The sequence below is a fragment of the Danio aesculapii genome, chromosome 24, assembly GCF_903798145.1.
Source record: "Danio aesculapii chromosome 24, fDanAes4.1, whole genome shotgun sequence".
Classification (NCBI taxonomy): domain Eukaryota; kingdom Metazoa; phylum Chordata; class Actinopteri; order Cypriniformes; family Danionidae; genus Danio; species Danio aesculapii.
The window spans coordinates 42,928,167-42,955,913 of record NC_079458.1 but is presented as its reverse complement, the minus strand read 5'-3'; the positions used below and the strand labels follow the sequence as shown (position 1 = coordinate 42,955,913).

Here is a 27,747-nt window from a genome sequence, read left to right as displayed (position 1 = left end):
GAGGTCTGACAGGGTTAGTCCATGAAGAGCTAAATATCTGGACTCGGCTTGCAGTGTGTGTGTGTGTGTGTGTGTGTGTGTGTGTGTGAAGGAGATAATCCTGCAGGGATCTGGTTAATCTGTGGACTCCTTCAGTAAAGCGATCAGATCTTTGCTCCTAGCACAGATTTATTTCAGCCAGCAGATGATCAGTCCTCCTGGAGACCCGCCGCTGTGCTGTTGAGTGTTTACAGCTCAGAGGATCTGCCGCTGTGCTCGGGGTCTCTGTACAGCTCTGCCAGTGTCCTGAAGCGCTGCAGATCTCCTGAACTCTGCTGTGAGTCTGAGCAGGTCGAGTCCAGCGAGCTCAGAGACTCCGCCAGCGACCCGCAGCCCTCAAACATATACGACTGCAGAGAGTCCCACGGTGGTGCAGAGGGGTCCGAGTCCACCACCGCCAGCCGGCTGCACAAACACTGCTGGAAAACTGTGTCTGGAAGGGTCTTGAAGAATGAAGCGGGATACACCGGCGCTGTTTCTTCCTGAAGCTCTGTGTCCTGTTTGACAGTGAGATTTCGCAGAGCAGCCATATCAAACGCTTCTGTGTCCTCTTCACCACCGCCTTCATCATCGTACTGGACTGTATTCTCCCTGGTGCTGCGCTTGTCCTCCAGATGAGGAGCTTTCCTTCTGTTCAGCATCCTCCACAGCATCACCGCTGCAACACACACACACAACAGATGCTGGACACCGGGAATAACAGCTGCACAAAACTCAACCAGCTCTTCAGCTGCAGTTTAATTTTCATTGTAAATGAATATGAAGTATGTGCAGTAAAACTAGTTCTCGATTTGTGTATTTTTAGGTTTCTTCTCAGAGGTTCTGATTCGGTAGTAAGTACCTTGTGAAGTAAACTCCACCAGATATACCACTGTGATTCCAGCTTGAAAGATTTCAAATGAACATAGGCATGAGTTTATGGCATCAGGTCAAGACTACAGCATCCACCAAACAGCATTCATTTATCAGTTCATTTCCCTTTGAGGTGAGACATTTGAGTGATTTCAGCATCAGGAGAGAAACATCTCCGGCTCTGTCATCATCTGTGTTATACAGTATGGCTGATTTAACAGTTCAGCATATCACAGTATTCAGGAAAAGCAGCCAAAAAGTGTTCAGTGCTATTTATCACAGTTTCGTTGTTGTGTGTTTCTGTTTATTGGTCGCAGGTGTGTTTCTGCTCAGGTGTGTGTTTCTGCTCAGGTGTGTTTTAGCTTAGGTGTGTTTTAGCTTAAGCTGCGGTCACACTCGGCTTTGTGTGTGCGAAATTCTGTCGTGCGGTGCTGCGAAAAGGGGCGGGATTAAACAAGATGATTAGACATTTAAAAAAGCGAGCGATTGCTCCATGTTTTAAATTTCTGTCCAGAGAGGTCGTGTTTTGATCCTCGACTGGTCTCACGTAGTCAAGTGATGCGATTTCACAGGTCAGAGTTCACCAAGCTTGAACTTTGCACCGCAGCAACATGCAAAACTTGACGCATTACCCTGCGTTTCCGGTCTGACGCATTCGCATGCGTATGAATGGAAGTCTATGGGAAGAAAAGTCAAGTGTGAAACGCAGCTTTAGGTGTGTTTTAGCTTAGGTGTTTCTGCTCAGGTGTGTTTTAACTTAGGTGTTTCTGCTCAGGTGTGTTTTAACTTAGGTGTTTCTGCTCAGGTGTGTTTCTGCTCAGGTGTGTTTCTGCTCAGGTGTGATTCTGCTCAGGTGTGTTTTAACTTAGGTGTGTTTCTGCTCATGTGTGTGTTTCTGCTCAGGTGTGTGTTTCTGCTCATGTGTGTGTTTCTGCTCAGGTGTGTTTCTGCTCAGGTGTGTGTTTCTGCTCAGGTGTGTTTCTGCTCTGGTGTGTTTTAGCTTAGGTGTTTCTGCTCAGGTGTGTTTTTGCTCAGGTGTGTTTTTGCTCAGGTGTGTGTTTCTGCTCAGGTGCGTTTCTGCTCAGGTGTGTGTTTCTGCTCAGGTGTGTGTTTCTGCTCTGGTGTGTTTCTGCTCAGGTGTGTTTCTGCTCAGGTGTGTTTTGCTCAGGTGTGTTTTTGCTCAGGTGAGTTTCTGCTCAGGTGTGTTCCTGCTCAGGTGTGTGTTTCTGCTCAGGTGTGTGTTTCTGCTCAGGTGTGTTTTGCTCAGGTGTGTTTTTGCTCAGGTGTGATTCTGCTCAGGTGTGTTTCTGCTCAGGTGTGATTCTGCTCAGGTGTGTTTTAACTTAGGTGTGTTTCTGCTCATGTGTGTGTTTCTGCTCAGGTGTGTGTTTCTGCTCATGTGTGTGTTTCTGCTCAGGTGTGTTTCTGCTCTGGTGTGTTTTAGCTTAGGTGTTTCTGCTCAGGTGTGTTTTGCTCAGGTGTGTTTTTGCTCAGGTGTGTGTTTCTGCTCAGGTGCGTTTCTGCTCAGGTGTGTGTTTCTGCTCAGGTGTGTGTTTCTGCTCTGGTGTGTGTTTCTGCTCTGGTGTGTTTCTGCTCTGGTGTGTTTCTGCTCTGGTGTGTTTCTGCTCAGGTGTGTTTCTGCTCAGGTGTGTTTTGCTCAGGTGTGTTTTTGCTCAGGTGAGTTTCTGCTCAGGTGTGTTCCTGCTCAGGTGTGTGTTTCTGCTCAGGTGTGTTTTTGCTCAGGTGTGATTCTGCTCAGGTGAGTTTCTGCTCAGGTGTGTGTTTCTGCTCAGGTGAGTTTCTCCTCAGGTGTGTGTTTCTGCTCAGGTGTGTTTTGCTCAGGTGTGTTTCTGCTCAGGTGTGTTTTGCTCAGGTGTGTTTCTGCTCGGGTGTGTTTCTGCTCAGGTGAGTTTCTGCTCGGGTGTGTTTCTGCTCAGGTGAGTTTCTGCTCAGGTGTGTTTCTGCTCAGGTGTGTTTCTGCTCAGGTGTGTGTTTCTGCTCAGGTGTGTGTTTCTGCTCAGGTGTGTGTTTCTGCTCAGGTGTGTTTCTGCTCAGGTGTGTGTTTCTGCTCAGGTGTGTGTTTCTGCTCAGGTGTGTGTTTCTGCTCAGGTGTGTGTTTTCTGCTCAGGTGTGTTTCTGCTCAGGTGTGTTTCTGCTCAGGTGTGTTTCTGCTTGGGTGTGTTTTAGCTTAGGTGTTTCTGCTCAGGTGTGATTCTGCTCAGGTGAGTTTCTGCTCAGGTGTGATTCTGCTCAGGTGAGTTTCTGCTCAGGTGTGTTTCTGCTCAGGTGTGTGTTTCTGCTCAGTTGTGTTTCTGTTCAGGTGTGATTCTGCTCAGGTGAGTTTCTGCTCAGGTGTGTGTTTCTGCTCAGGTGTGTTTTTGCTCAGGTGTGTTTCTGCTCAGGTGTGTGTTTCTGCTCAGGTGAGTTTCTGCTCAGGTGTGTGTTTCTGCTCAGGTGTGTTTTGCTCAGGTGTGTTTTTGCTCAAGTGTGATTCTGCTCAGGTGAGTTTCTGCTCAGGTGAGTTTCTGCTCAGGTGTGAATCTGCTCAGGTGAGTTTCTGCTCGGGTGTGATTCTGCTCAGGTGTGTGTTTCTGCTCAGGTGTGTGTTTCTGCTCAGGTGTGTGTTTCTGCTCAGGTGTGTTTCTGCTCAGGTGAGTTTCTGCTCAGGTGTGATTCTGCTCAGGTGAGTTTCTGCTCAGATGTGTTTTGCTCAGGTGTGTTTTTGCTCAGGTGTGATTCTGCTCAGGTGTGATTCTGCTCAGGTGTGATTCTGCTCAGGTGTGATTCTGCTCAGGTGTGTTTCTGCTCAGGTGTGTTTTGCTCAGGTGTGTTTCTCAGTCTTACCTAGCAGTGTGAGGCTGCAGGTCAGGATAAAGGTGTAGCAGAGGTGTAGATGAAGCGGTGTGTTGGAGGATGGCGCAGCCCCACATACCTGAGCAAACCCGTCCTCATCACACTCGCACACGTGCACAGACAGAGTGTGTGTGCTGCTCAGTGCCGGATGGCCACTGTCCACCATCAGCACTGGCAGCAGGTACAGCGGCTGATCCACCCGCCGGAAACCAGAGCGCCGAGTCAACACTGAAGCCGTGTTATCTGGCAGAGGTCAGAGAGAACAACAACATCAGTGAAATAATGGTTTGGTCATCATCACTGAAACGGTGTGTGTAGTTCTGCAGAGCTTACCTTTATTATCTCGCAGGGTGAAGTTGTTATTATTGGCAGCAGAGAAGTCCAGAGAGAAACAGAAGCGATGGCCGCCAGGAGGATCATCTTTATCCACAGCACTGATCGTCTGAATAACCTGAAGAAGAGGTAAAGGACTAGTGTTTATTTCAGAGAGCAATGAAACAGTATTCATACATGAGATATCCCATAATCCTGAGAATTCAATGTCATTTATATGTTTGAGTTTTGTTAATCAGATTGGTTCTGGTTTGTAGTGAAGCCGATTCAGGTTCAGATGACTGCAGAACTAAACTCTGTGTCATTTGAGGGTTACGTGTTTTTAAGTTTCCATCAAAACAACAAACCGAATGTGTGTTATTGACCATAAATCTTTGGCAGATGTATACAGCTATTTAAGATGTCTATACTTAACACAAATACTCTGTGGTTCTTTATTTAGCCTACAGGACTAATCGGTTTTCTTCACACAGGGCTGTGTGGGTTAAATTAACTTGTGGTAACAGCTCTCAGTTCTGAAAAACTGATTTTCTGCAAATCTACAGTGCTTTGACAATCGTATTCACCCACGATTAGCTAATAATGAGCTTTATATTTAAGTGTTTGTCTATTTGAGGCACAGGTGTGTAAAATATGACCCGTGTTGCTTTATATAACCGTTGCTTTATATTTAGATTTCGGCACATCATTCAGAGTAAGAGGTTTATTATTTACTATTACCTGTTATATTATAAATTTTTAGATCATGCAAAGTTTTATATGACTTGTCTATTGCGATATTTGTAAGGTTGAAGTGTATTTGTTTTATATACACTGCTCCAAAAATAAAGGGAACACTAATATAACACATGCTAGATCTGAATGAATGAAATATTCTTGTTCAATACTTGTTCTTTACGTAGTTGAATCTGCTGACAACAAAACCCCACTAAACTTATCAATGGAAATAATTTATTTAACCCAAATTCAAATTTAACCCATGGAGGTCTGAATTTTGAGTCACACTCAAAAGTGAAGTGTAAAAACACACTACAGGCTGATCCAACTTCCTCTAAAACAAGTCAACATGAGGCTCAGTAGTGTGTATGGCCTCCATGTGCCCGTAGGACCTCCCTACATAATCTGAGCCAACTCCTGCACAGTCTGTGGTACAACAGACATTGGTGGATGGAGCAACACGTGCTCAGTTGGATTCAGTTGTGGGGGAACAGGTGGGCCAGTCTACAGCATCAGTGCCTTCATCTTGCAGAAACTGCTGACACACTTCAGGCACATGATGTCTAGCATTCTCTTGCATTAAAAGGAATCCAGGGCCAACCGCTCCGGCATATGGTCTCAGAAGGGGTCTGAAGGAGTCATCTCAGTACCTAATGGCAGTAAAGCTACTTCCCAAAAAATGTCACCCATCACCATTACTGACCCAGTGCCAAACTGGTCATGCTGGAGGATGTTGCCAGCAGCAGAACATTCTCCACGGTGTCCCCAGTGTCTGTCACGTGCTCAGTGTGAACCTGCTTTCATCTGTAAAAGCACAGGCCGCCAGTGACGAATTTGTCAACCATGGTGTTCTCTAGCAAATGCCAAACATCCTGCACTGTGTTGGACTTTAAGCTCAACCCCCACCTGTGGAGGCCGGGTTCTCATACCACCCACATGGAGTCTGTTTCTGACTGTTTGAGCAGACACAGAAGAAAGGTGGAGGTAGCGGTCCTGTTGCTGGGCTGTTGCCCTCCTATAGCCTTCTCCACATCTCTTGATGTACTGGCCTGTCTCCTCCATGCTCTGGACGCTGACAGACACCGCAAACCATCTTGCCACAGTTCGCATTGATGTGTCATCCTGAAGGAGCTGCACTACCTGAGCCACTGGTGTGAGTTGTAGACTCCGTCTCATGCTACCGCTAGAGTAAAAGCACCACAAGCATTCAAAAGTGACCAAAACATCAGTCAGAAAGCACAGGAACTGAGCAGTGGTCTATGGTCACCACCTGCAGAACAACTCCTTTAATGAGATGTCTTGCTAATTGCCTGTAATCTCCAGCTGTTGCCTCCTCCAGCTGTTGATTGCCAGTCAGTGTTGCTTCCTAAGTGGGCAGTTTGATTTCACAGAAGTGTGATTGACTTGGAGTTATATTGTGGTGTTCCCTTTATTATTTGAGCAGAGTATATTTCTATTTAATTTAACTTTAATAATTCCCCTTTGACTTTTCAAAGGAAGCCTTTTGTTCAAGTTCACTTGGTAGGTGAAGTTTGTATTAATTAAACACTTGTTAAGTTGTAAAGCGTACTTTAATTGTGATATTGAAGCAGCTGATGAACACAGATTTGGCTACATGTACCTGTGCAGGTGCAGCATTCTCACATAAGAGCATCTCGTACTGCATGGCAAACTCTGGAGCGTTATCATTAATGTCCAACACGGAGATCACAGCCAATCCCCAGCTAACCTGAGATGGATACACTGACAAACACAAGAGCGACTGTTAGCATAAACAGCTAACATAACATAAAGCTTGGCTAATACGCCATCATATTTCATAAGTAAACCTCGAACAAGTGTGTTTAAATGCATACATCAACAGCTCTGTCTCTGACATACAGGTCACAAACAAACCCAGAAGAAACATGCTAACATCTGAACACACCATCATTTGCACATGCTCCTGAAGGTGTACATCTCCTCCAGGAGCCTTCGGTCAGGGAGTGAGCGTAGCCTTGTGGTACCATTGTGGAGGCAGTAAGTCACTTTCCAAAACCTTTTCATTCAGTGTTCCACACTGGTGGAACGATCTTCCCATTGCCACACAGACTGCCGACTCACTGGTATCCTTCAAATGACAGCTATAAACCCATCTCTTTTGAGAGCACCTAAACCCTGGTTTTTGTTCTCTTTATTTACTCTTCCTTGTGTCAATAATTAGGAAATATGCCACGTCTTTCCATTTATATGCGGATGAGACCCAGATACCCAGATCTATGTCCCAATATAAAAAGAACAAGTCTGTCGGACCCCTGATACAGTGTATTGATGACGTTAAGGCCTGAATGTCTCAAAGTGTATCAATGGAAAGAAAACAGAAGTTATGGTTTTTGGGGATATTAGTGGAACTTCAGTTGATTTTAGTGCTTTAGCTCTGTACATCAAACCGACTACCATAAACCTTGGAGTTTAATTTGATTCTTTTTCTTTTTTTTTTTTTTTTAAATAAATCTGAGAAAATATATTCACAATTCAATCTTTACAGATTACCTTTCAAAAAAAAATCACTCTACGACGACATGACAAAATACTCTACATGTAGCTTATAAAAGAAGTGTTTGTTTTGTTAAGGAGCTCACTATCATCGGTCTGTTAGGGCTGCTGCTGCTAGAAAGATCAAACTGTATAGTGATTTACAGCATCTAGAGTGCAACTCAAAAATAAAAGCCAAATCAGACCCGAAAGAACGTATTAGACTGGCCTAGATCTGATACCATGCCACACAGAGAGCGACTCCAGGGGAGGGTGATAGTCATCTGCAGCAGCTCAGGGGTCCCGCCGAGGCCTCCAAGCTGCTGTCTGTGTCCGAGGCCACGGTGGGCTCTGTGGACATGGAGGAGACGTCATTGATGGAGGATGAGGATGAGGGCTGGGGTGAGCCGTTGATCACTGCTGCACCTAGGGGGAGGGCTGACCTCGAATAACACCGTTCTTCATCCGTTCTTCCCAATCCAGCACTTCTTTATAAATCAGTTCTTTCCACTCCTCCACTGTGTGGTCCCTCTCATCGAGCTGTTTGTCTGTGATCAGAGGAGAAGGCGCTTCCACTTCAGCCGGGTCGTACCACACGTTAATGTAGGGGTGCTGCAAAGCCTCATCCACTGAGATTCGTTTTGATGCATCAATCACCAGCATTTTAGACAGCAGGTCCCGTGCCTGACTCGCTTTTAGTTTGCTGTGGTCTGAATCGGCAGGAAACAAGACGTCAGGAAACAGCTTCTCAAAGCTATACCCAGTGTACCGCGGCCTGTTCTCCACGTAGGTCCGCACAGACTGGTTGAGTTTCAACAGGAACTCTTGGGTTGGCGTTCCCAGCTGCTCTATTACTTTATTCCACTGATCAATATGATCTGAACCCGGAAATAATACACTACCTCAGACCATTTCAGCCATGATACAGCCGACAGACCACACATCCACATTGACTTGATATCCCATTCCCAGGATGACTTCAGGGGCTCTGTAGTAACGGGTCACCACATATGGTGTCATCAGCAGACCCGTAGCTGCTGTCCGCGCCAGACCGAAATCCAGGATCTTCAGGGTACAGTCTGACTTTACCACAATGTTACTGGGTTTCAGATCCCTGTGGATGATCCCCGCCGCGTGGAGGTGTTTTATTCCACACAGCATCTGGTACAGCAGATACGACAGCCGCTCGTGGTCCAGCTCCATCTGAATGACTTGGCAGAGGTTTGCGTCCATCAGCTCCATTACTAGGTAAACATCTTGGAATTCTTCTAATGTTTTTTGCGGTGTAAAAACATTTAAGAGGCCTATTATGCCTTTATGACCACTCTCCTGGATTACTGTAATTCTTTAATGGTGGGTATAAGTGGGTCTTCTTCAGCTTGCCTGCAGTTGGTGCACAATGCTGCAGCACCTGTTTTTGACTCTTTTGATAAATTTCGTTTCTGGGTGAACCTTTGCTCTTAAATATTAAACTATTATATGGTTAGGCCAGTTTCAGATAAAACTACAGGAATACAAGTGATAAAGAAGGTATCTAGAAAAGTAGTATAAAAGAGTGCTGAAAGTGTGGTTCTCACAGTTCTCCGAGGCGATTATGGTGATGTTGTGCAGTGATTCTGCTTCTCTGTCCAGCGGTTTGGCTGTGCTGACAACTCCAGACACCACGTCCACATCAAAGAAGCGCTCCAGATCTGTGTTACGGTCTATAGAGTATCTGGACACATCACAACATCAGCTTTACTCTTTGCATATTTACATTCCCAATATATAAAGAGCACAGTTCAGACTGGAAGTGTCCATAGACACTCATTTAATTAATAAATAATTTAAGTGAGTTACATGTCCTCGTCTGTTGTTATTAAATAAGAGCCTGATATTAATTCCACATTGATCTCTGTATTACTGAGACTCCGGGTCCATCAGAAGCACAGGATGGACTAATTCTTCAGTGAAGAAATATGAAGTATATGAGTGCTGGAGAGAAATGCATTGTTCAGTGCGAGAGATCTGATCATCCACCATCTGCAGAAGACACCAGTCTGCTCACACTGATGCCACTCTTTACACCGCTGTACTGATTTAACTGGTTATTTTCAGTCAGTCTGTTCTTACATTAATGAATAATGGAAGTCACTAATGGCAGCTAGACCCTGGCTTATTGGCTTAATGTTTTCTTTTCTGATGTTTCCTTGTTAGGACGATGACCAGACGAGAAACCAGGAAGAGACAACACTAGGAACAAAGATGAAGAAACACTTGAGATAACCAGTGGAGGAAACACTGGAGGACACAAGGAAGGTAAGTTATATATCTGAGAGTATCAAACTGGCCTGTGTACTGAAGAGTTTGTCCTTTCTGTGAAGCGACGAGGCTGGACACCGAGTGACCTGTGTGAAGGCACTTTATGGTGCAGGGGCTAACGACATTGAGGAAGTCCAGGTGTGGGGGTAATTAGTAGTAATTATGTCCCCCTCACTTTTAGAGACAGACCATTTAGTAATAGGTGATTAATGATTTTATAAATGTAAACTTTTGGATCTCATACAGCTGTAACAACCCCCCCCACCCCCATATGCTATGCCCCTGGTCACAACCCCTTCATTGGCCTTTATCTAGTCCTAGTTAGTGTAAGTGTCTTCACCTGCTCCTCATGTGCTTCGCTCCCTTTATAGTTTGCGCTCTTCCCTCAGCTCTGTGCTGTGTCCACTCAGAATTCATCAACTGTATTTGTCTGAAAGTGAATGGCTTAAAGTTGACAGTGTAACGTGTGTGTGTGTGTGTGTGTGTAATCTCAACACTTTGTGCTTTTGACAGTTCAGATAGTTTTGTTTGACCAACATAAATCTTTGATGATCGGTCTGCTTATGGCCTCCAGTCAGTGTTATAATTCTTATCAAATAAGAGGACTGTATTATAGCTGCAACATGAATCAGAAACAGTCTAATTGTGTATCTGAAGGTAAATAAAGTGTTTACCCAATGGCAGAGCTGGAGGAGTCTGGGTCGTGGGCTGAAACTGTACCGATGACGGTGCCAACCTTCACTGCCTCAGAAACCTGAAAGTGACTGATGAGTGTAGAGAACAATGGCGGCTCATTTACATCTTCTACAACAATCTTTACAGTCACCGTATCACTGAAGGGGTCAAAGGTCAAAAACTGAGGGTCAATGTTTCGATTCGTGGCTTCAATCTTCAGAGAAAAAGTGCTTTTAGTTTCATAGTCCAAAGCCTGTAGAGACAAAAAGAGAGAAGAGTGAGGGTTAGGGTTAAGGTTAGATATTGATAGGCTATGGTTAGTTAAGGTTAGGGTTATTGCTAGGGTTGGGTTTAGTTAGTTAGGGTTAGGTTTTACTTTTGATATGCTAGGGATTGTTTGGGTTAGGGTTAGGGAAAGTAGAGGATTCTCCAAACACCAGTCTCCTTTTTAGGGAACATCAATTGATAATGACTATTATCATTGATTTGACCCTTGAATCAATTTGAATCAGTTAAGCTGGTGTTTGAGTTTGGTCTGGGTGTTCTGTTCGATATCAGGTTATGGATTTGAGTTGGTAGGGGTATTAATATTATTGTAAAATATATTTGCATTTAAAATCTGGAAAGGTTGTTTCAATTATTAGATGTCTGGTTGGTTTAGGTTTAGGATGGGTTCAGAACAGTGCAGTTATTGGTACCTCTGTACTACTGTTTTTTTTTTGTAATGCATATATAGGCAACTATGAACAGTCTAATAAATCATATCTCCTGCTGGCCACTATGGTCTGACCTGCTGTAGAATAATAACTGCCTCTTGTGTCTCTTCATCAGTGCTGATACTGAAAGCTCCGGCTGCGTCTCCGTCTACTATACTGTAGTCCAGCTCTGCATTAGAGCCAATATCAGCATCTGCAGCCTTCAGTTTGGCCACCGCTGACAGCACAGATGCTGACTCCAGCACAGAGAACTCGTACCACTCTACAGGAGACAGAACATTCAGGTTCGTTTACTTTATTTACTGGGATTAACACCAAACAGGCTCCTAGAATGGATCTGAATCACAACATAACACATTTAGTCATCTAGCAGATGGCTTTTGTACAAAGCGATTTACAGATGAGACGTTCAGCAATTCAACAAGAGGCGATACACACAAGAAATGCTACTTACAAATAAACAACAATACATAATGAGATAACCTTACCTAGAGTATAAACAAACACAAGATTAACATTACATCCTTGAACAGCAATAAAACACAAACAATAATTAAAGGGGAGAGAAAACAGAACACAACAGAAAAAAACAACTAATATCAAATAGGAAACTAAACTTAATACTGAATATACCCATCAGTTACTCCAATTAGAGCATAATCAGGAGCATCTTCAAGAATAACATGTGCCATCTGAACTGAAATATGGCATACAAATGTGGTTTAACATTCACACGATCAAATAAAACTGATCGAAAGAGTCTCATGACATTGTTCTCTCACTGTGAGTAAAGTGTGGAGGGTTATCATTGACGTCAGTGAGTGTGACAATCACTGAGGTGGATCCGGACAGGCCGCCCATCTGACCCTCCATATCCCTTGCCTGAATGACCAGCACATACTGGTCCCGCAGCTCTCTGTCCATGTTGGGTAAAGCTGTCCGTATGATGCCTGGAGGAAACAGAGACATCATTTAGGCTCTGCCAGGGAATATCATTGTGCAATGAAGAAAATGTTTGCATGTAAAAACATTAGACATTGGGACAAATCACCCTGCATATGAATTTTTGCTATTCATGTTGTTATACCATTTGAAAATGATGTTAGTCCTATATAATCTTATAATGGGCTGATATTTTCCCTTAATAATGAACTCAAACTACTTAAACATGATTCTGAAAAGTTTCTTTAGGATCTTGGCAGAGGACAAGGGTGAGGCTGGATCCTGGGTAGATCAGCTGGAGCAGACAGGACAAGACCCTTGAGTCTGGCAGTAAGGGATCCTTAACAGCTCCAAGCAGGACAGAGAGCCAGAGTGACTCTGGCAGGACAGGGAACCAGAGCGACTCTGGCAGAATAGGGAACCAGAGCGACTCTGGCAGAATAGGGAACCAGAGCGACTCTGGCAGAATAGGGACCAGAGCGACTCTGGCAGGACAGGGAACCAGAGCGACTCTGGCAGAATAGGGAACCAGAGCGACTCTGGCAGAATAGGGAACCAGAGCGACTCTGGCAGAATAGGGAACCAGAGCGACTCTGGCAGAATAGGGAACCAGAGCGACTCTGGCAGAATAGGGAACCAGAGCGACTCTGGCAGAATAGGGAACCAGAGCGACTCTGGCAGAATAGGGAACCAGAGCGACTCTGGCAGAACAGGGAACCAGAGCGACTCTGGCAGGACAGGGACCAGTGACTCTGGTAGGAAAAGGAACCAGAGCGACTCTGGCAGAATAGGGAACCAGAGCGACTCTGGCAGAATAGGGAACCAGATCGACTCTGGCAGAATAGGGAACCAGAGCGACTCTGGCAGAACAGGGAACCAGAGCGACTCTGGCAGGACAGGGAACCAGAGCGACTCTAGCAGGACAAGGAACCAGAGCGACTCTGGCAGAATAGGGAACCATAGCGACTCTGGCAGGACAGGGAACCAGAGCGACTCTGGCAGGACAGGGATCCAGAGCGACTCTGGCAGGACAGGATACCAGAGCGACTCTGGCAGGACAGGATACCAGAGCGACTCTGGCAGGACAGGGAACCAGAGCGACTCTGGCAGGACAGGGAACCAGAGCGACTCTGGCAGGACAGGGATCCAGAGCGATTCTGGCAGGACAGGGATCCAGAGCGACTCTGGCAGGACAGGGTACCAGAGCGACTCTGGCAGGATAGGAAATCAGAGTGACTCTGGAGATGGTTAGCTGGAGCCAGGGGCTTTGGAACTAGCTGAACAGGTCAGGAGGCTGAGCAGAAACTGGCAATGCTTAAGGCTTAATAGGGGCTAGCAGGGATTGCATGTGGACATGTGTCCCGGCACAGCTGGATGCTGACAGTGGCTGAAAGTACTGGAGGCTCTGAGCTGAGAGACTCACTGATGAACTTCTGACATAAGTCGGCTCACACTGACTGCACGTGGAGAGTAGGAGAAGCTCATGCCACATCAGTGGATCTGATGGACAAACTGCCAGAATGAAAACATTTCCCAGTCTTCCCATCTCCCCTGCACAGCGGCTCACCGAGGCAGCTGATAAAAACACAAACACTTTCAAAATCTGTTCAATAACTGCTCAGATCTCTGGCATCTTTTGTCTTATACACTAATTAAGAAATATTTATCTTAATGATTTTAATTTAAACATTTTGTCAACGATGCAGAAACGATTCTGAAATAAATGTTTAGAGAAGTCAGTTTACCAGTCCTGGGCTCCACAGAGAAGTACGGCTGTCCATGTGTGATGCTGTAGACGATCCTGGCGCTGTTGCCATAAGTGGGATCATCTGCATCTGTTGCTGAAACCTGAACCACCAGAGTACCTGTACATCCAAACACACACACACCTGTGATCAGACTCCAGGTGATGTCCAGTCAGGTGTGTTTGCTGATAATTACAACCCAATTACACAAAACTGGGTATATTTTTAGTAATGTAATACTTATTTAATTGACGAGGTGGCACAGTGGCTCAGTGTTTCACACTGTGGCCTCACAGCAAGAAGGTTGCTGGTTCGAGCCCCGGCTGGGTCAGTTGGTGTTTCTGTGTGGAGTTTGCGTGTTCTCCCCGTGTTGGCATGAGTTTCCTCCGGGCGCTTTAGGGGAATTGGGTAAGCTAAATTGCCCGTTGTGTGTGTGTATGGGTGTTTCCCAGTATTGGGTTGCTGTCCCAATCTGACATGATTCAAGGCTTTATCTGCTCATCGGCCTGTGGTTTCTGATTCTTCTCTTCATGATCAGACACCGGAGATGGATCTGGTTCTGCAGACAGGACGTCTCAGCAGACTGTGTGTGTGTGTGTGTGTGTGTGTGTGTGTGTGTGTGTGTTACCAGGCGGAGAGTTCTCCTGCACCGCTGCACTGTACACCTCCTCCAGAAACCGTGGCTGGTTGTCATTGATGTCCTGCACCTTCACTATAAGCTCGCTCTCATCCTCCAGCAGGATGCGGGTCTGTCTGTGCTCCGCTCGAACCCGCAGCCGGTAGAATCCCTGCTGCTCGCGGTCCAGACGCTTCCTGGCATGAATATCACCCGTTCGCTCATCGATAGTGAAGATGGATGAAGCTCCGTCGCCCGTCAGCACGTACCGTACACTCCCATCGCCAGAATCCACATCCGAGTGCAGCTGTCAGACACACACGCACACACACACACGCAGTTTATTGATGTACGTCACAGAATCACAGATACACACAGTACAGCTGTTACATTTAGACATGAACAAACAAATAAAAACACAATAAAACTGAGATCTGTAGTGCTGCTATTATTATTGTTGTTATTATTATTACTTTCCAGCTCTCTGGATGGAGCTCTCTGTTGACGTGTACACCCTAACTGTAATCTAGTAGTTTACGTTGTTGTGACTTAAGTGTGAACTTATTAAACTCTCCATCTATTAAATGTCTCTAAAATCATGTCGTGACGGCTGAAATGGTTGATTTTCTCCTGTTCTTGCCTCCAGTGTTTGACTCACATCAAGTCGAGCGTTATTATCTCTAACTCTTGTGAAAGCTGTTCTCCAAGCTGCCGCTGGTGTTTCTGTGAATGAAGAGCGGTCAATCAAAACTGACCCAGAACCAGTCAAAGGCAGAGAGCTGCGCTTCACAGAAACTCCCAGAAATACTAAAAATAAAACCTGCAGCAGAAATAAAAGTGCAAACAGACGTCAGGCAGTGTGTGGGGAAGCCTGCTCTAGTCAAACGAGCAGAGTCGCTCTGAAATGAAGCTACAAAGCAGCAGTGTTAGAAAGCTTCAGTCATGCGATCCTGTCATATTCAGGAGTTTACATTTATTACATGCGGAGTCAGAAACAAACTCTGTCTGAGGCTTCGTTTAGTGTCAGATAAACACAGCATTGGTGGAGTCTTACCTTGCCGACGTACAGCGGGTCTGTGCCGGTGTGTTCCTCCAGCACGAAGAACTGGTTCCAGACCCAGCTGCGCTTCTGCCTCTGCAGGATGGCCCGTGGGGGCTCCGGGTGTTTATACCGCCCGTCAGTGGAGTTCATGTTCTCCAGAGGAGCTGCCAGCACCGTGAGGGTCCAGCACAGCGCACACACACGAACACACTGGGCCATGAGGACCAGTTAAAGATCTGCTAAGCAGCTGTGAATCTAAGCAGACGTGTGTGAGCGTGTGTCTGAGTGAGAGACAGTCCAATAATAATGAGCAAAGACGATGAGAATGAGCTGCTCTGACACACGGGTCATTCCAGATTTATTCAGATATCTCAGAGTCCGTCTGCAAGACAGAGACTGTCTTCAAGCAGGATTAGAGCAAAACCAAAGACTGACAACTGCAGAGCAGCACAGAAGCTGAAGTCTCCTAAAGACAGAACCGCTGCACTGTAGTGTTGATCAGATAATGTGAAGGATAGGGAATATGTTCATTTACTAACGCTCTGATGGACCAGCGCCACCCACGGGCCCACAACAGATCTGATCTGTTTTACTTTTGGACTGTTTTCCACACACACACACACACACACACACACACACACACACACACACACACACACTTGAATAAAAACAGTATAGTTTTCCACACTGTGCTTTAGGTCACATGAAGCCACGGCTGATAATTAAACTGAATAACATTATTACAGAAGAGAAGAAACTGGATGATGATGATGATCTTGATGATCTCAGAACAGATTCTAATGTTTACTTGATATTTTATTGATTATGACTTGATTGATTATACGTCAGACTGCAGTGTGTTATAAAGAGCACCTGATGATGGTTTAAAGTGGACTCAAATCTTCACATAATGAGAAAACAGCAGAATCATCAGCTCTGTCTCTCTGTCTCACACACACACACACACACACACACACACACACACGCACACACACAGAATTAAACTCATCTGACACTCGACATGCAAAACCATTCAAAACACCACACTAAAACATGATATAGACGATGTCTCCTAAAGAGAAATGCTTTGTTACTCATGATTACAGAGATCAGTTGAGCGCAGCAGTCGTGTGTCCTCCTCCTGTCTGAGCATTAGTCATTCACACTCTAGAAAACTAGAAAAAGGGGAGAAATATCTTGGTGACGTCTGTTAGCTTCTGATTAATGTTCCTAATCAGATCAATAAAATGGTACAGACATGTATGATACACGACAGACGCAGGTACGGTTAAACATCCTAATATTCATACAGAATGTCCAGGCTGATGGTGATCTCAGGCTGAATTACAGATATAATAATTAGATAAAGCTGCTCCTGTCAGGCGGACCACGAGGAAAACCTTCAGACACACACTCACTTTCTGCTGTAATGAGTGTTCTTACCATCATCTGAGTGTTATTACAGCTCAAAATTCATCAGCACAGACACTAAACACTGTAATACACTGCACACACACACACACACACACACACACACACACACACACTCACCTGAAGCAGCTGCAGTCCAGTGTTTAATCCAGAAAAAGCAGCAAGTGTGTGAATGCTGAGAGAGAGAGAGACGTGGTGAGGTGACAGTGTGTCAGAGATTGGGAGAAATGAAGTGCAAATCCTTCATCACTGTACTACAGTAGATCTTTACTTTACTCCGCTCTTGATTTCTTCACTGTTATATATCTGTACTTTCTACTCCTACGTTTTTAAATGGGGCTCGTTACTTTGATTTATGAATACAATTATAAAGCAAAGGATCAGGAATTAATTATGTGAAAAGGATGATGCAGAAACGTATTGACAGCATTAATAACTTAATTAACTGTGCGTTAAATAAAATATACACAATACAACGCAAACAGTGAGATCACATGAGCTGCAGGAGTGTTGCTGTGTGCAGAAAATGAAGCAGCTTTAGCATAACGCAAACAATAATCTGCAGTCAAACACACTCGGCTTGATTATTTTATCAAAAGAAAAAACTAAAATAGGTTTTGGACAAAATGAATAGAGTGAAGAGTTAGTGTTTCTCTATGATGCTGTGCTATACACATGACAATAAAGCAGTGATAATAATGCTCCACACCAGCTTTATTCCCTTATTATTACTGTAATGTGGGCAGAGACGGTCATCACACCAGAGTTTCTCAGAATGAAAGAGGATCTGAGAAATGAAGAAGCCGTTCTCCATCAACAGCAGAGTAAAGCATCAACACAAGTTCTCCATCATATATAATACATGTTTACAGGTGAATATTATTAATACATGACTAATTAATGGACAACACAGTGAAGGAAAAACACTTTAAAAAGAAAGAAGAACACACTAACGCGAGTGATAAACTTGTGTGTGTGTGTGTGTGTGTGTGTGTGCGTGTGCGTGTGCGTGTGCGTGTGCGTGTGCGTGTGTGTGTGTGTGTGTCGGGGGTGCTTCAGTGATGGAGGATAAAGACGTTTCTGTGGTTTTCATGTATTCCTCTGAGACAGGACAGATGTTGGAGAATTACAGTGTGTGAACAGTGTTGTGTAATCCTCCACCTGTGTGTGTGTGTGTGTGTGTGTGTGTGTGTGTGTGTGTGTGTGTGTGTGTGTGTGTGTGTTTCACGAGGTTATTTTTGCAGCATCGATGTTGTAGTGTAATCACAATACATTCAGTTCAATAGACTTTAGCATTCATTTAGGTGTTCAAGCGTGAAATGAGATGAAAGACCGCTGTAACCCCTAGCGCCGTCAGGAGCAGCAGGTTAGTGCAGAATTTCCATTGAGAACACTGGGGTAGAATAAACTATCACTTTACAGACATGGCGGGGGGGAATGAACTTTAATGCAGTGCTTCTTGTCTGATCTGAGACCCCCTTCGTATCTTGTATCTAACAAGCAGTGAAGATCGCTGATTTATAAAGAAATCAGATCTTAAATGTGACAGTTTTGTAATGGAAAGACAGATCACCGGAAGCCCTTGGGCTGCATGGCTGAAAATGTAAAGTGTGTGTGTGTGTGTGTGTGTGTGTGTGTGCGTGTGTGCGTGTGTGTGTGTGTGCATATAGCCCATTGACAGACTGAGCTGGGCTGCATAGACACAACATTACGAGCACAGGAGAAGCTCAGAGGGTTTGAGATCCTCTGCTGCCCTCTAGTGTCTGTGATGAAGGATTTTACACACACACACACACACACACACTCCTTCTGTACACTCTTCTGTCTGACAGGGGATTAACCTCTACACTCAGGCCTCGCAGGTTTACAGGAATACTATAATTATCGTGTTATATTATTATATATTTCACATCACAGAAGCGGAGCAGATATAGCTCTGCCATATGTCAGGCACCGCCGCTCCTCACAGCACTGCTGTTACAGACAGAGCCTCTACACTAGAGAACATCCGCTGAGCTCTGAGGATTCACACTTCAGTTTTGATGAATATTTAAAATACTTTCTATATGTGTCCGCGTAGTGCACTGGTGTCGCTCACTACTCAGGGAACACGCGCGAGTGATGAGACGCTACCGGGCTGGATGCGCATCGGTCTCACTGCGCATGCGAAGTGCTCGCATTTCCTGTTGATGCTGTTCTGACACGGAGCCATGGCGCTGCTGAGAGCGGGTACATATTCTGCTTTATTCTGCTTTATTCCGCGATGTGAGCGTGTGTGTGATGCTGTGAGTGTGTGTGTGTGATGCTGTGGTGTGTGTGTTCGCAGTTGTGTCCTCTGTGCTGTTCAGCCGGGTGCTGTTGGCGCTGGTGCTGGACCTGGACGACTCGTAAGATCTTCTTCACTTCTTCATTTATTTCATAATTGTGTTGTCTACACACACACACACACAAACACACACACAAACACACACACTTTACTGCTGGCAGGAAGGGTGAAAGCAGCATCCTCCTGTATCTGACCGCTGTGCTGCAGATGCTGATTGATCAGCTCAGCCGGAAGTGCTTCATCATTTACTGATAATAATAATAATAATAATAATAATGGTGTTCAGTTTTCCGGCGAGCTGGAGTTTATAAAGCTCTATAAGCCCTCTGTGCTTCCTCAAACTGAGCGAGTCCAGCACAGTGTGTTTACAGCAGGTGAGCGGGTCCACATGTGCTGGATCCTCCTCTGCTGTGCTCCAGCTGATGGAGGAGGAGGAGGAGGACACTGCCGGACACTGCAGATGATCCTGCATGACATGACGAGTGTGTGTAAATATGACCAGCACTGTGTGTAAAGCACAGACAATAATGAGGAATACACAGCATTAGTGTGTGTGTGTGTGTGTGGTTCCAGAACTGAACGGAAGATCTCAGTGAGAAGCACACCTCGCATCCTGACACACAGAAAGCAGAGCCTGTGTGTGTGTGCGTGTGTGTGTGTGTGTGTGTGTCTTCAGATTTTCCCCTTGAGGTGGAGCTGTTTAAAGTCTTTTCTATGGTGACGTTACTGTGGTTGTGTATTCCCTCAGTAAGTGTGTGTGTGTGTGTGTTTGGTGCAGGTTTAAGGACAGCAGGATGGAGGATGTGTGGCTGGTGGACGTGAGTGTTTTACACACACACACACACACACACACACACACACACACACACACACACAGGTGGCAGTGAGCTCAGTGAGTGTGTGTGATGTCCCACTGGCGTGTGTGTACGCAGTTCTACGCGCCGTGGTGTGGCTACTGTAAGAAGCTGGAGCCGGTGTGGGAGGAGGTCGGAGCTGAGCTGACGCGCTCGGGGTCGCCGGTTCGAGTGGGAAAAATGGACGCCACTGCATATTCAGGTGAGACACAGTTGCGTCTCCTGTACAGACGAGATTACAGAGGAGCTGACTGTAAGAGGGTTTCGGAGTTTATTTGCATATTAATCATCTGCCTGTCAGACGGTTGCTCAGTGCTGCTGCGTTATTCAGGCCTGTTTTGTGTTTGTGTGTGCAGGAATGGCGTCAGAGTTCGGTGTACGGGGATATCCCACAATCAAGCTGTAAGTGACACACACACACACACACACACACACAACGGGTCAGCATGTGTTAGGGGTGTAGACCTACTCTGCTCTCGTGGTTCGTGGTTATGATTATCATGCCATCAGTTCGGTTCATTTCGATGTCTCAGTACATTGACGATTCTTACTATACACAACTTGATATTTTACAGAGCAGCACAGTAATTCTTGTATTAAAATTGATCATTAATAAATATATTTCTACATTATTTATGATATGATGGTGTCCTTCATTACAGCTGTCAGATATGTGTGCTGTAGCTTTAATTTGACCTGCTCAAAGAAACACTCTCACTGAATACATCAAGCAAAACTCCAGTACAGACGGCATGAGCATTTACAGCTCATAAACTAATGTAAATATTATCCTGTCTGAGCGCTGTTGAGCGAGTTCTTAAAGGCCTGTGATTGGTCATGCGCTCAATAGAAAAGGCTGTGATTGGCTCTAACAGTCAGTGCAGCTCTGATGTTAAACGGCTGCGGTGATCAGCTGATTATTATAGACGGCGACGCGGTGGAGAGAACTCACTCATGTCTGGAACCGAGAGAGGAGCTAAAACATTACCTCCCGAACACGCCAGCAGAGAGAGAGAGAGAGAGAGAGAGAGAGTCTACATCTTTCATTTTCACCAGAGCTAAGTTCTGCTGCACTTCCCTGTCAGAGAAACACTGTCCAGCAAACACACAAGCAGTGGATTGTGCACAGTTATCTGCTTTTCAGTTGTCGGAGTGTTTTAATTACTTGGAGTGTCTCCTTCCTCGCTATAGTGAGCTACCGCCATATAACGCATGTGTTGAATGACGTCAGTACCTCATAACTGAATATGATTATTACTGAACTGATAGCGAATTATTCACGTCTGCATCGCGGTGCACCGAAGAAACAATTAATTTTGACACCCTTAATATGTGTGTGTCTCTGTGTCTCTCTCTCTCTCTTGCTCGGTGTGTGTGTGTGTGTGTGTGTGTGCACGCTCTGGGGACTCTGATCTGTGAACCCGTCAGGAGTAAGGTGTTGTTGAAATTCCTCTCGAGGATAATTCTTCCCCTAATGAAGGAAAACACTCTGCTCTCGCTCTAGAAAATGAGAACTTGTGTTCATGTTCTCATCATCATCATCATCATCATCATCATCATGTCAGTAACTGTAGCAGGACTGGTGTCTGAGTCTGAAGCTGCAGATATGCAGGAGTGTGTTCACAGCTGAGGGTCCTGAGACAGCCACACACGCACATGCTTGCCTCATGTTGTGTTGTTGTCAGCCAGGTTAGTCTCTCTGGAGGGTTACAGGTATAGTCTGTGTACTGCTGTTACTATAGTAAACGCTGCTGTTTGGCCACACAAGCATTGAAGACTTTCATCATCTGCCTTACAGAGCAGCAATCAGGAGGTTCTGCTAACACACTCAGTTCTGCAGAGGAAAACACTCTTCATATGTTAATTTAATTTAGTACTGCGGCCCATTAAACACGCTGCACATGTAGACCTGCACACTTTAGGGTGTTATTTCTGTTTTATATCAATGTTGGGTCTGATATTACAGTAAATGCCTGACTAACTGGAGATACTGAAGCTGCACATTTACACTCAGTCCTTTAGCAGAAGCGTTTAGTTAAAGCAGCGTACAGGTGAGGATGAAGACGCTCTTTAAATGGCCAGAGAGAGGCAGACAGGGCATAAATGCTGTGACAAGTCTAAGTTATTATATTATATTGAATTATTTTCCTCCAAGCATCAGAACAGGAGAGGGTGTGTCCTGCAGGTCTATCTCACTCACCTGTGGAGCACTCTCAGAAGTGCACTGTGTTTGTACGGTTTATAACAAGGTGTGTGGTGCACACGGAGAGGAAGAGTGTGTGTGTGTTCTGCATGAGTGAGAAAATCTGTACAAGTTATATGTGAGGATCCGTTTCTGAAATCTCTCTCTCACTCTCTCTCTCAGGCTCAAGGGGGATCTGGCTTATAATTATAAAGGACCCAGAACTAAAGATGACATTATCGAGTTTGCCAATAGAGTGGCTGGGTGAGACTTACGTGTGTGTGTGCGTGCGTGCGTCCGTGTGTGCGTGTGCGTGCATGTGTGTGTCAGTGTGTGTGTGTCAGAGCTGAAGTGGTGTGATAATCATGAACATGACTAACCTTTCTGCTGTGTGTGTCTGTATCTCAGGCCTGCTGTGCGTGCGCTGCCGAGCAGACAGATGTTTGAGCATGTGCTGAAGAGACACAGTGTGCTGTTCTTGTATGTCGGAGGAGAGTCTCCACTGAAGGTGTGCAAAGTCTCCAGATCCCCTCATTTAATTGTGTTTTTATTAAACATGATCATTTTCCCTCTCCTTTACTCCATCCTGCTGTGTTTTCAGGAGAAGTACATCGAGGTGGCCTCAGAGCTCATCGTGTACACGTATTTCTTCTCTGCGTCTGAGGAGGTCTTGACAGAGGTGAGATTCTGCTGTCAGTAGCTGTGTTTCCATCCAAAAATGCGAATGAACTTTATGCGCAAAACTGGGTTATGGCATAAAAGACGTGGGAATAAAGCAGCGTTACCATTCAACAAGTCAAAGCGAACAAATCATCACTTCCTGATTAACTGGCGCCAAATATCAACAGTAAAAACTGAATTTGCTGCGGTAGAGGAAGCTGCATTCATCTTTTCTTCATCTAATAAATGAGTTGTTCCTCAGAAGGCAATCCTGAGACACAGTGAACGCGCGGTGGCATTTGAAGGTGTCAGACGTGGAGCACAGACGCTGTTGATTCTGGAGGTCATTGATAATATAATAACAGTTAATAATAGTTAAACGGTAAGGTGTTTTAGAATGACCAAAACAACAGTTCAGATGTTTTATAATGTGCTCAGCCTGCAGGTTTGTTCATTTACACACATTTACATCATCACATGATCTCTGATCACATCACCTTTTTTAATGCGCATACTGAAATTTCTGCGGTAAAAGTGTTTCCATCGTAGTTTATGCGCATCTTTTCTTATCAAATAAAAATTTCATCCCAGTCAATTATGCACATTTTCAAAATGTATGCGCATCATGGCCATCATATCCAAACCGCGCATAAAAGTAGGTGGATGGAAACATAGCTAGTGATCAGCATTACTGACTGTATTCTACTGTTCTGCTGTCGGTGATCAGCGTTTCTGACTGTATTCTGCTGTTCTGCTGTCGGTGATCAGCGTTTCTGACTGTATTCTGCTGTTCAGCTGTCGGTGATCAGCGTTTCTGACTGTATTCTGCTGTTCTGCTGTCAGTGATCAGCGTTTCTGACTGTATTCTGCTGTTCTGCTGTCAGTGATCAGCGTTTCTGACTGTATTCTGCTGTTCTGCTGTCGGTGATCAGCGTTTCTGACTGTATTCTGCTGTTCTGCTGTCAGTGATCAGCGTTTCTGACTGTATTCTGCTGTTCTGCTGTCAGTGATCAGCGTTTCTGACTGTATTCTGCTGTTCTGCTGTCGGTGATCAGCGTTTCTGACTGTATTCTGCTGTTTTGCTGTCAGTGATCAGCGTTTCTGACTCTGTTTTGCTGTCAGTGATCAGCATTTCTGACTGTATTCTGCTGTTCTGCTGTCGGTGATCAGCGTTACTGACTGTATTCTGCTGTTCTGCTGTCGGTGATCAGCGTTTCTGACTGTATTCTGCTGTTCTGCTGTCAGTGATCAGCGTTTCTGACTGTATTCTGCTGTTCTGCTGTCGGTGATCAGCGTTACTGACTGTATTCTGCTGTTCTGCTGTCAGTGATCAGCGTTTTCTGACTGTATTCTGCTGTTCTGCTGTCGGTGATCAGCGTTTCTGACTGTATTCTGCTGTTCTGCTGTCGGTGATCAGCGTTACTGACTGTATTCTGCTGTTCTGCTGTCAGTGATCAGCGTTCTGACTGTATTCTGCTGTTCTGCTGTCGGTGATCAGCGTTACTGACTGTATTCTGCTGTTCTGCTGTCAGTGATCAGCGTTTCTGACTGTATTCTGCTGTTCTGCTGTCGGTGATCAGCGTTACTGACTGTATTCTGCTGTTCTGCTGTCGGTGATCAGCGTTACTGACTGTATTCTGCTGTTCTGCTCTTAGTGATCAGCGTTTCTGACTGTATTCTGCTGTTCTGCTGTCAGTGATCAGCGTTTCTGACTGTATTCTGCTGTTCTGCTGTCGGTGATCAGCGTTTCTGACTGTATTCTGCTGTTCTGCTGTCGGTGATCAGCGTTACTGACTGTATTCTGCTGTTCTGCTGTCAGTGATCAGCGTTTCTGACTGTATTCTGCTGTTCTGCTGTCGGTGATCAGCGTTTCTGACTGTATTCTGCTGTTCTGCTGTCGGTGATCAGCGTTTCTGACTGTATTCTGCTGTTCTGCTGTCGGTGATCAGCGTTTCTGACTGTATTATGCTGTTCTGCTGTCGGTGATCAGCGTTTCTGACTGTATTCTGCTGTTCTGCTGTCGGTGATCAGCGTTTCTGACTGTATTCTGCTGTTCTGCTGTCGGTGATCAGCGTTTCTGACTATATTCTGCTGTTCTGCTGTCGGTGATCAGCGTTACTGACTGTATTCTGCTGTTCTGCTGTCGGTGATCAGCGTTACTGACTGTATTCTGCTGTTCTGCTCTTAGTGATCAGCGTTTCTGACTGTATTCTGCTGTTCTGCTGTCGGTGATCAGCGTTACTGACTGTATTCTGCTGTTCTGCTGTCAGTGATCAGCGTTACTGACTGTATTCTGCTGTTCTGCTGTCGGTGATCAGCGTTTCTGACTGTATTCTGCTGTTCTGCTGTCGGTGATCAGCGTTACTGACTGTATTCTGCTGTTCTGCTGTCGGTGATCAGCGTTTCTGACTGTATTCTGCTGTTCTGCTGTCCGTGATCAGCGTTTCTGACTGTATTCTGCTGTTCTGCTGTCGGTGATCAGCGTTTCTGACTGTATTCTGCTGTTCTGCTGTCGGTGATCAGCGTTTCTGACTGTATTCTGCTGTTCTGCTGTCGGTGATCAGCGTTTCTGACTGTATTCTGCTGTTCTGCTGTCGGTGATCAGCGTTACTGACTGTATTCTGCTGTTCTGCTGTCGGTGATCAGCGTTTCTGACTGTATTCTGCTGTTCTGCTGTCGGTGATCAGCGTTTCTGACTGTATTCTGCTGTTCTGCTGTCGGTGATCAGCGTTTTCTGACTGTATTCTGCTGTTCTGCTGTCGGTGATCAGCGTTTCTGACTGTATTCTGCTGTCAGTGATCAGCGTTTTCTGACTGTATTCTGCTGTCAGTGATCAGCGTTTCTGACTGTATTCTGCTGTTCTGCTGTCAGTGATCAGCGTTTCTGACTGTATTCTGCTGTTCTGCTGTCAGTGATCAGCGTTTCTGACTGTATTCTGCTGTTCTGCTGTCGGTGATCAGCGTTTCTGACTGTATTCTGCTGTTCTGCTGTCGGTGATCAGCGTTTCTGACTGTATTCTGCTGTCAGTGATCAGCGTTTCTGACTGTATTCTGCTGTCAGTGATCAGCGTTTCTGACTGTATTCTGCTGTCAGTGATCAGCGTTTCTGACTGTATTCTGCTGTCAGTGATCAGCGTTTCTGACTGTATTCTGCTGTTCTGCTGTCAGTGATCAGCGTTTCTGACTGTATTCTGCTGTTCTGCTGTCAGTGATCAGCGTTTCTGACTGTATTCTGCTGTTCAGCTGTTAGTGATCAGCGTTACTGACTGTATTCTGCTGTCGGTGATCAGCGTTTCTGACTGTATTTGCTGTATTCCTGCAGGCTGTGGTTCTGCCTGAGCTGCCCTCCGTCGTCGTCTTCAAAGATGCATCATTTTTCACGTATGATGGTAAATCAGAAAAACACTCACGTCACAGTCTGATTTTCATGTAATTTTACACCTGTTAAGTCAAGTTAAGTTTTCTCTGGTGTCACTGTGTCTTCTGTGTTTGTTGTGTTCAGAGTATGAGGATGGCAGTTTGTCGTCCTGGGTGAACCGAGAGCGTTTTCAGAGTTACCTGCAGATCGACGGATTCACACTCTATGAGCTGGGGGAAACCGGTGGGTGAATCACTGAAGATCAGAAACTCTGTAGAGTAATCTGGAGAGATCTGTGTGTGTGTTCTGCACACAAAGCTGGAGGAGCTCAGTGTTGGTCAGGACTGCAGCAGATTTCAGTGGATCTGACTCTGATTCAGAGAATGTAAATGTTCACAGAATATTGAAAACGTCTGTTTGTATTTTCTAAATCAGCTAGTTTAAGGCATCAGAAATGTGTAAATGTGTTAAATATATTAGGAAAATAACCGCAGCTTTTTTAGTGTGACCAAACAATAGCAGAGTTTACAGTATACAACATATTTTGTTGAAATTCTGCTGATCAGGTGGAGCAGAGTCGGCGCTCTGCAGACCTAAATGGTTTTATTTGACATTTGTGTGTTATGAGGAGAAATCTCCATTACAGATGTGACAGATGTGCGCTTGGCAGTGTGTGACTCTGGTAAATCAAATATAATAGTTTGACAGTGTTGACAGACATTTGAGTATTTTAAAGTACCATAAAGCACAAGCCGACACACACAACCTAGTAACGGTAAAGTGCATTATTATCAGTGTCAGTGCAGGAGCTGTGCAGGGTAACAACACCTTGTGTTTCTGCAGGTAAACTGGTGGCCATCGCAGTTACAGATGAAAAAGACCAGAGCGATCAGAGCAGCAGGTACTCCGATCAGCAGCTGCACACGTGTGTGTGTGTGTGTGTGTGTGTGTGTGTGTGTGTGTGTGTGTCTGTGTCTTTGTGTGGTGTGTCTGTGTCTACACAGTTAACCTGAGAATCATCTGTTTCAGGTTGAAAGGTCTCATCCAGAGAGTCGCTACTGAACACAGGGAGCAGTTTAACAGGTGAAGACACACTTATGGTTTCAGCATCACACACTCATGACTTCAGCATCACACACACATGATTTCAGCATCACACATGTGATTTCAGCATCACACACTAATGATTTCAGCATCACACATGTGATTTCAGCATCTCATACACATGATTTCAGCATCCCACGTGTGATTTCAGCATCACACACTAATGATTTCAGCATCACACTTGTGATTTCAGCCTCAGGCTAATGATTTCAGCATCACACACTCGTGATTTCAGCATTACATTGGTGATTTTAGCCTCACACACATGATTTCAGCATCACATTGGTGATTTTAACATCAGGCTCTTGATTTCAGCATCACACACTCGTGATTTCAGCATCAGGCTCATGATTTCAGCATCAGGCTCTTGATTTCAGCATCACACACTCGTGATTTCAGCATCAGGCTCATGATTTCAGCATCAGGCTCTTGATTTCAGCATCAGGCTCTTGATTTCAGCATCAGGCTCTTGATTTCAGCATCAGGCT

General features: G+C 45.2%; 3 protein-coding genes across 3 annotated transcripts in view; 1 reads left to right on the top strand and 2 right to left on the bottom strand.

Annotated features, from left to right (window-relative positions):
- Nucleotides 1-227: 227 nt before the first annotated feature.
- On the bottom strand, nt 228-15,564 carry LOC130218273 (cadherin-7). Its single transcript, XM_056450413.1, has 11 exons — nt 15,358-15,564; nt 14,316-14,610; nt 13,688-13,807; nt 11,783-11,950; nt 11,075-11,262; nt 10,284-10,537; nt 8,886-9,022; nt 6,416-6,537; nt 4,078-4,195; nt 3,736-3,987; nt 228-697 (listed from the first exon to the last, which is right to left on the bottom strand). Exons 1-11 carry the CDS (start codon nt 15,562-15,564, stop codon nt 228-230), a joined length of 2,331 nt encoding a protein of 776 aa, XP_056306388.1.
- On the bottom strand, nt 7,309-8,622 carry LOC130218421 (mitogen-activated protein kinase 8B-like). Its single transcript, XM_056450610.1, is given in 2 exon segments — nt 7,309-7,735; nt 7,738-8,622. Coding segments are annotated over 2 exon segments (960 nt in total). The 5' UTR covers nt 8,551-8,622; the 3' UTR covers nt 7,309-7,588.
- A 3,381-nt stretch (nt 15,565-18,945) lies between the features above and the next one.
- The window catches only part of LOC130218575 (protein disulfide-isomerase TMX3-like), an 11,428-nt gene continuing 2,626 nt past the window's right edge, over nt 18,946-27,747 (top strand). Inside the window, exons 1-12 of the mRNA XM_056450795.1 lie at nt 18,946-19,005; nt 19,103-19,163; nt 19,881-19,920; nt 20,035-20,158; nt 20,313-20,358; nt 22,322-22,402; nt 22,547-22,646; nt 22,740-22,817; nt 26,120-26,186; nt 26,300-26,398; nt 26,999-27,056; nt 27,185-27,238. Of these exons, the coding sequence (XP_056306770.1) occupies nt 18,987-19,005; nt 19,103-19,163; nt 19,881-19,920; nt 20,035-20,158; nt 20,313-20,358; nt 22,322-22,402; nt 22,547-22,646; nt 22,740-22,817; nt 26,120-26,186; nt 26,300-26,398; nt 26,999-27,056; nt 27,185-27,238 (827 nt within the window). The 5' untranslated portion in view covers nt 18,946-18,986. The remainder of the gene's footprint in view (nt 19,006-19,102; nt 19,164-19,880; nt 19,921-20,034; nt 20,159-20,312; nt 20,359-22,321; nt 22,403-22,546; nt 22,647-22,739; nt 22,818-26,119; nt 26,187-26,299; nt 26,399-26,998; nt 27,057-27,184; nt 27,239-27,747) is intronic.

Excerpts from the sequence above, each read along its gene's own strand:
- LOC130218273 (XM_056450413.1), bottom strand. The coding sequence starts at position 15,564 with ATGGCCCAGTGTGTTCGTGTGTGTGCGCTGTGCTGGACCCTCACGGTG. Across the intron at positions 14,611-15,357 it reads ACCCGCTGTACGTCGGCAAG|CTGCACTCGGATGTGGATTC; the intron begins GTAAGACTCCAC and ends TGTGTCTGACAG. Across the intron at positions 9,023-10,283 it reads TCCTCCAGCTCTGCCATTGG|ATACTCTATAGACCGTAACA; the intron begins GTAAACACTTTA and ends TGATGTGTCCAG.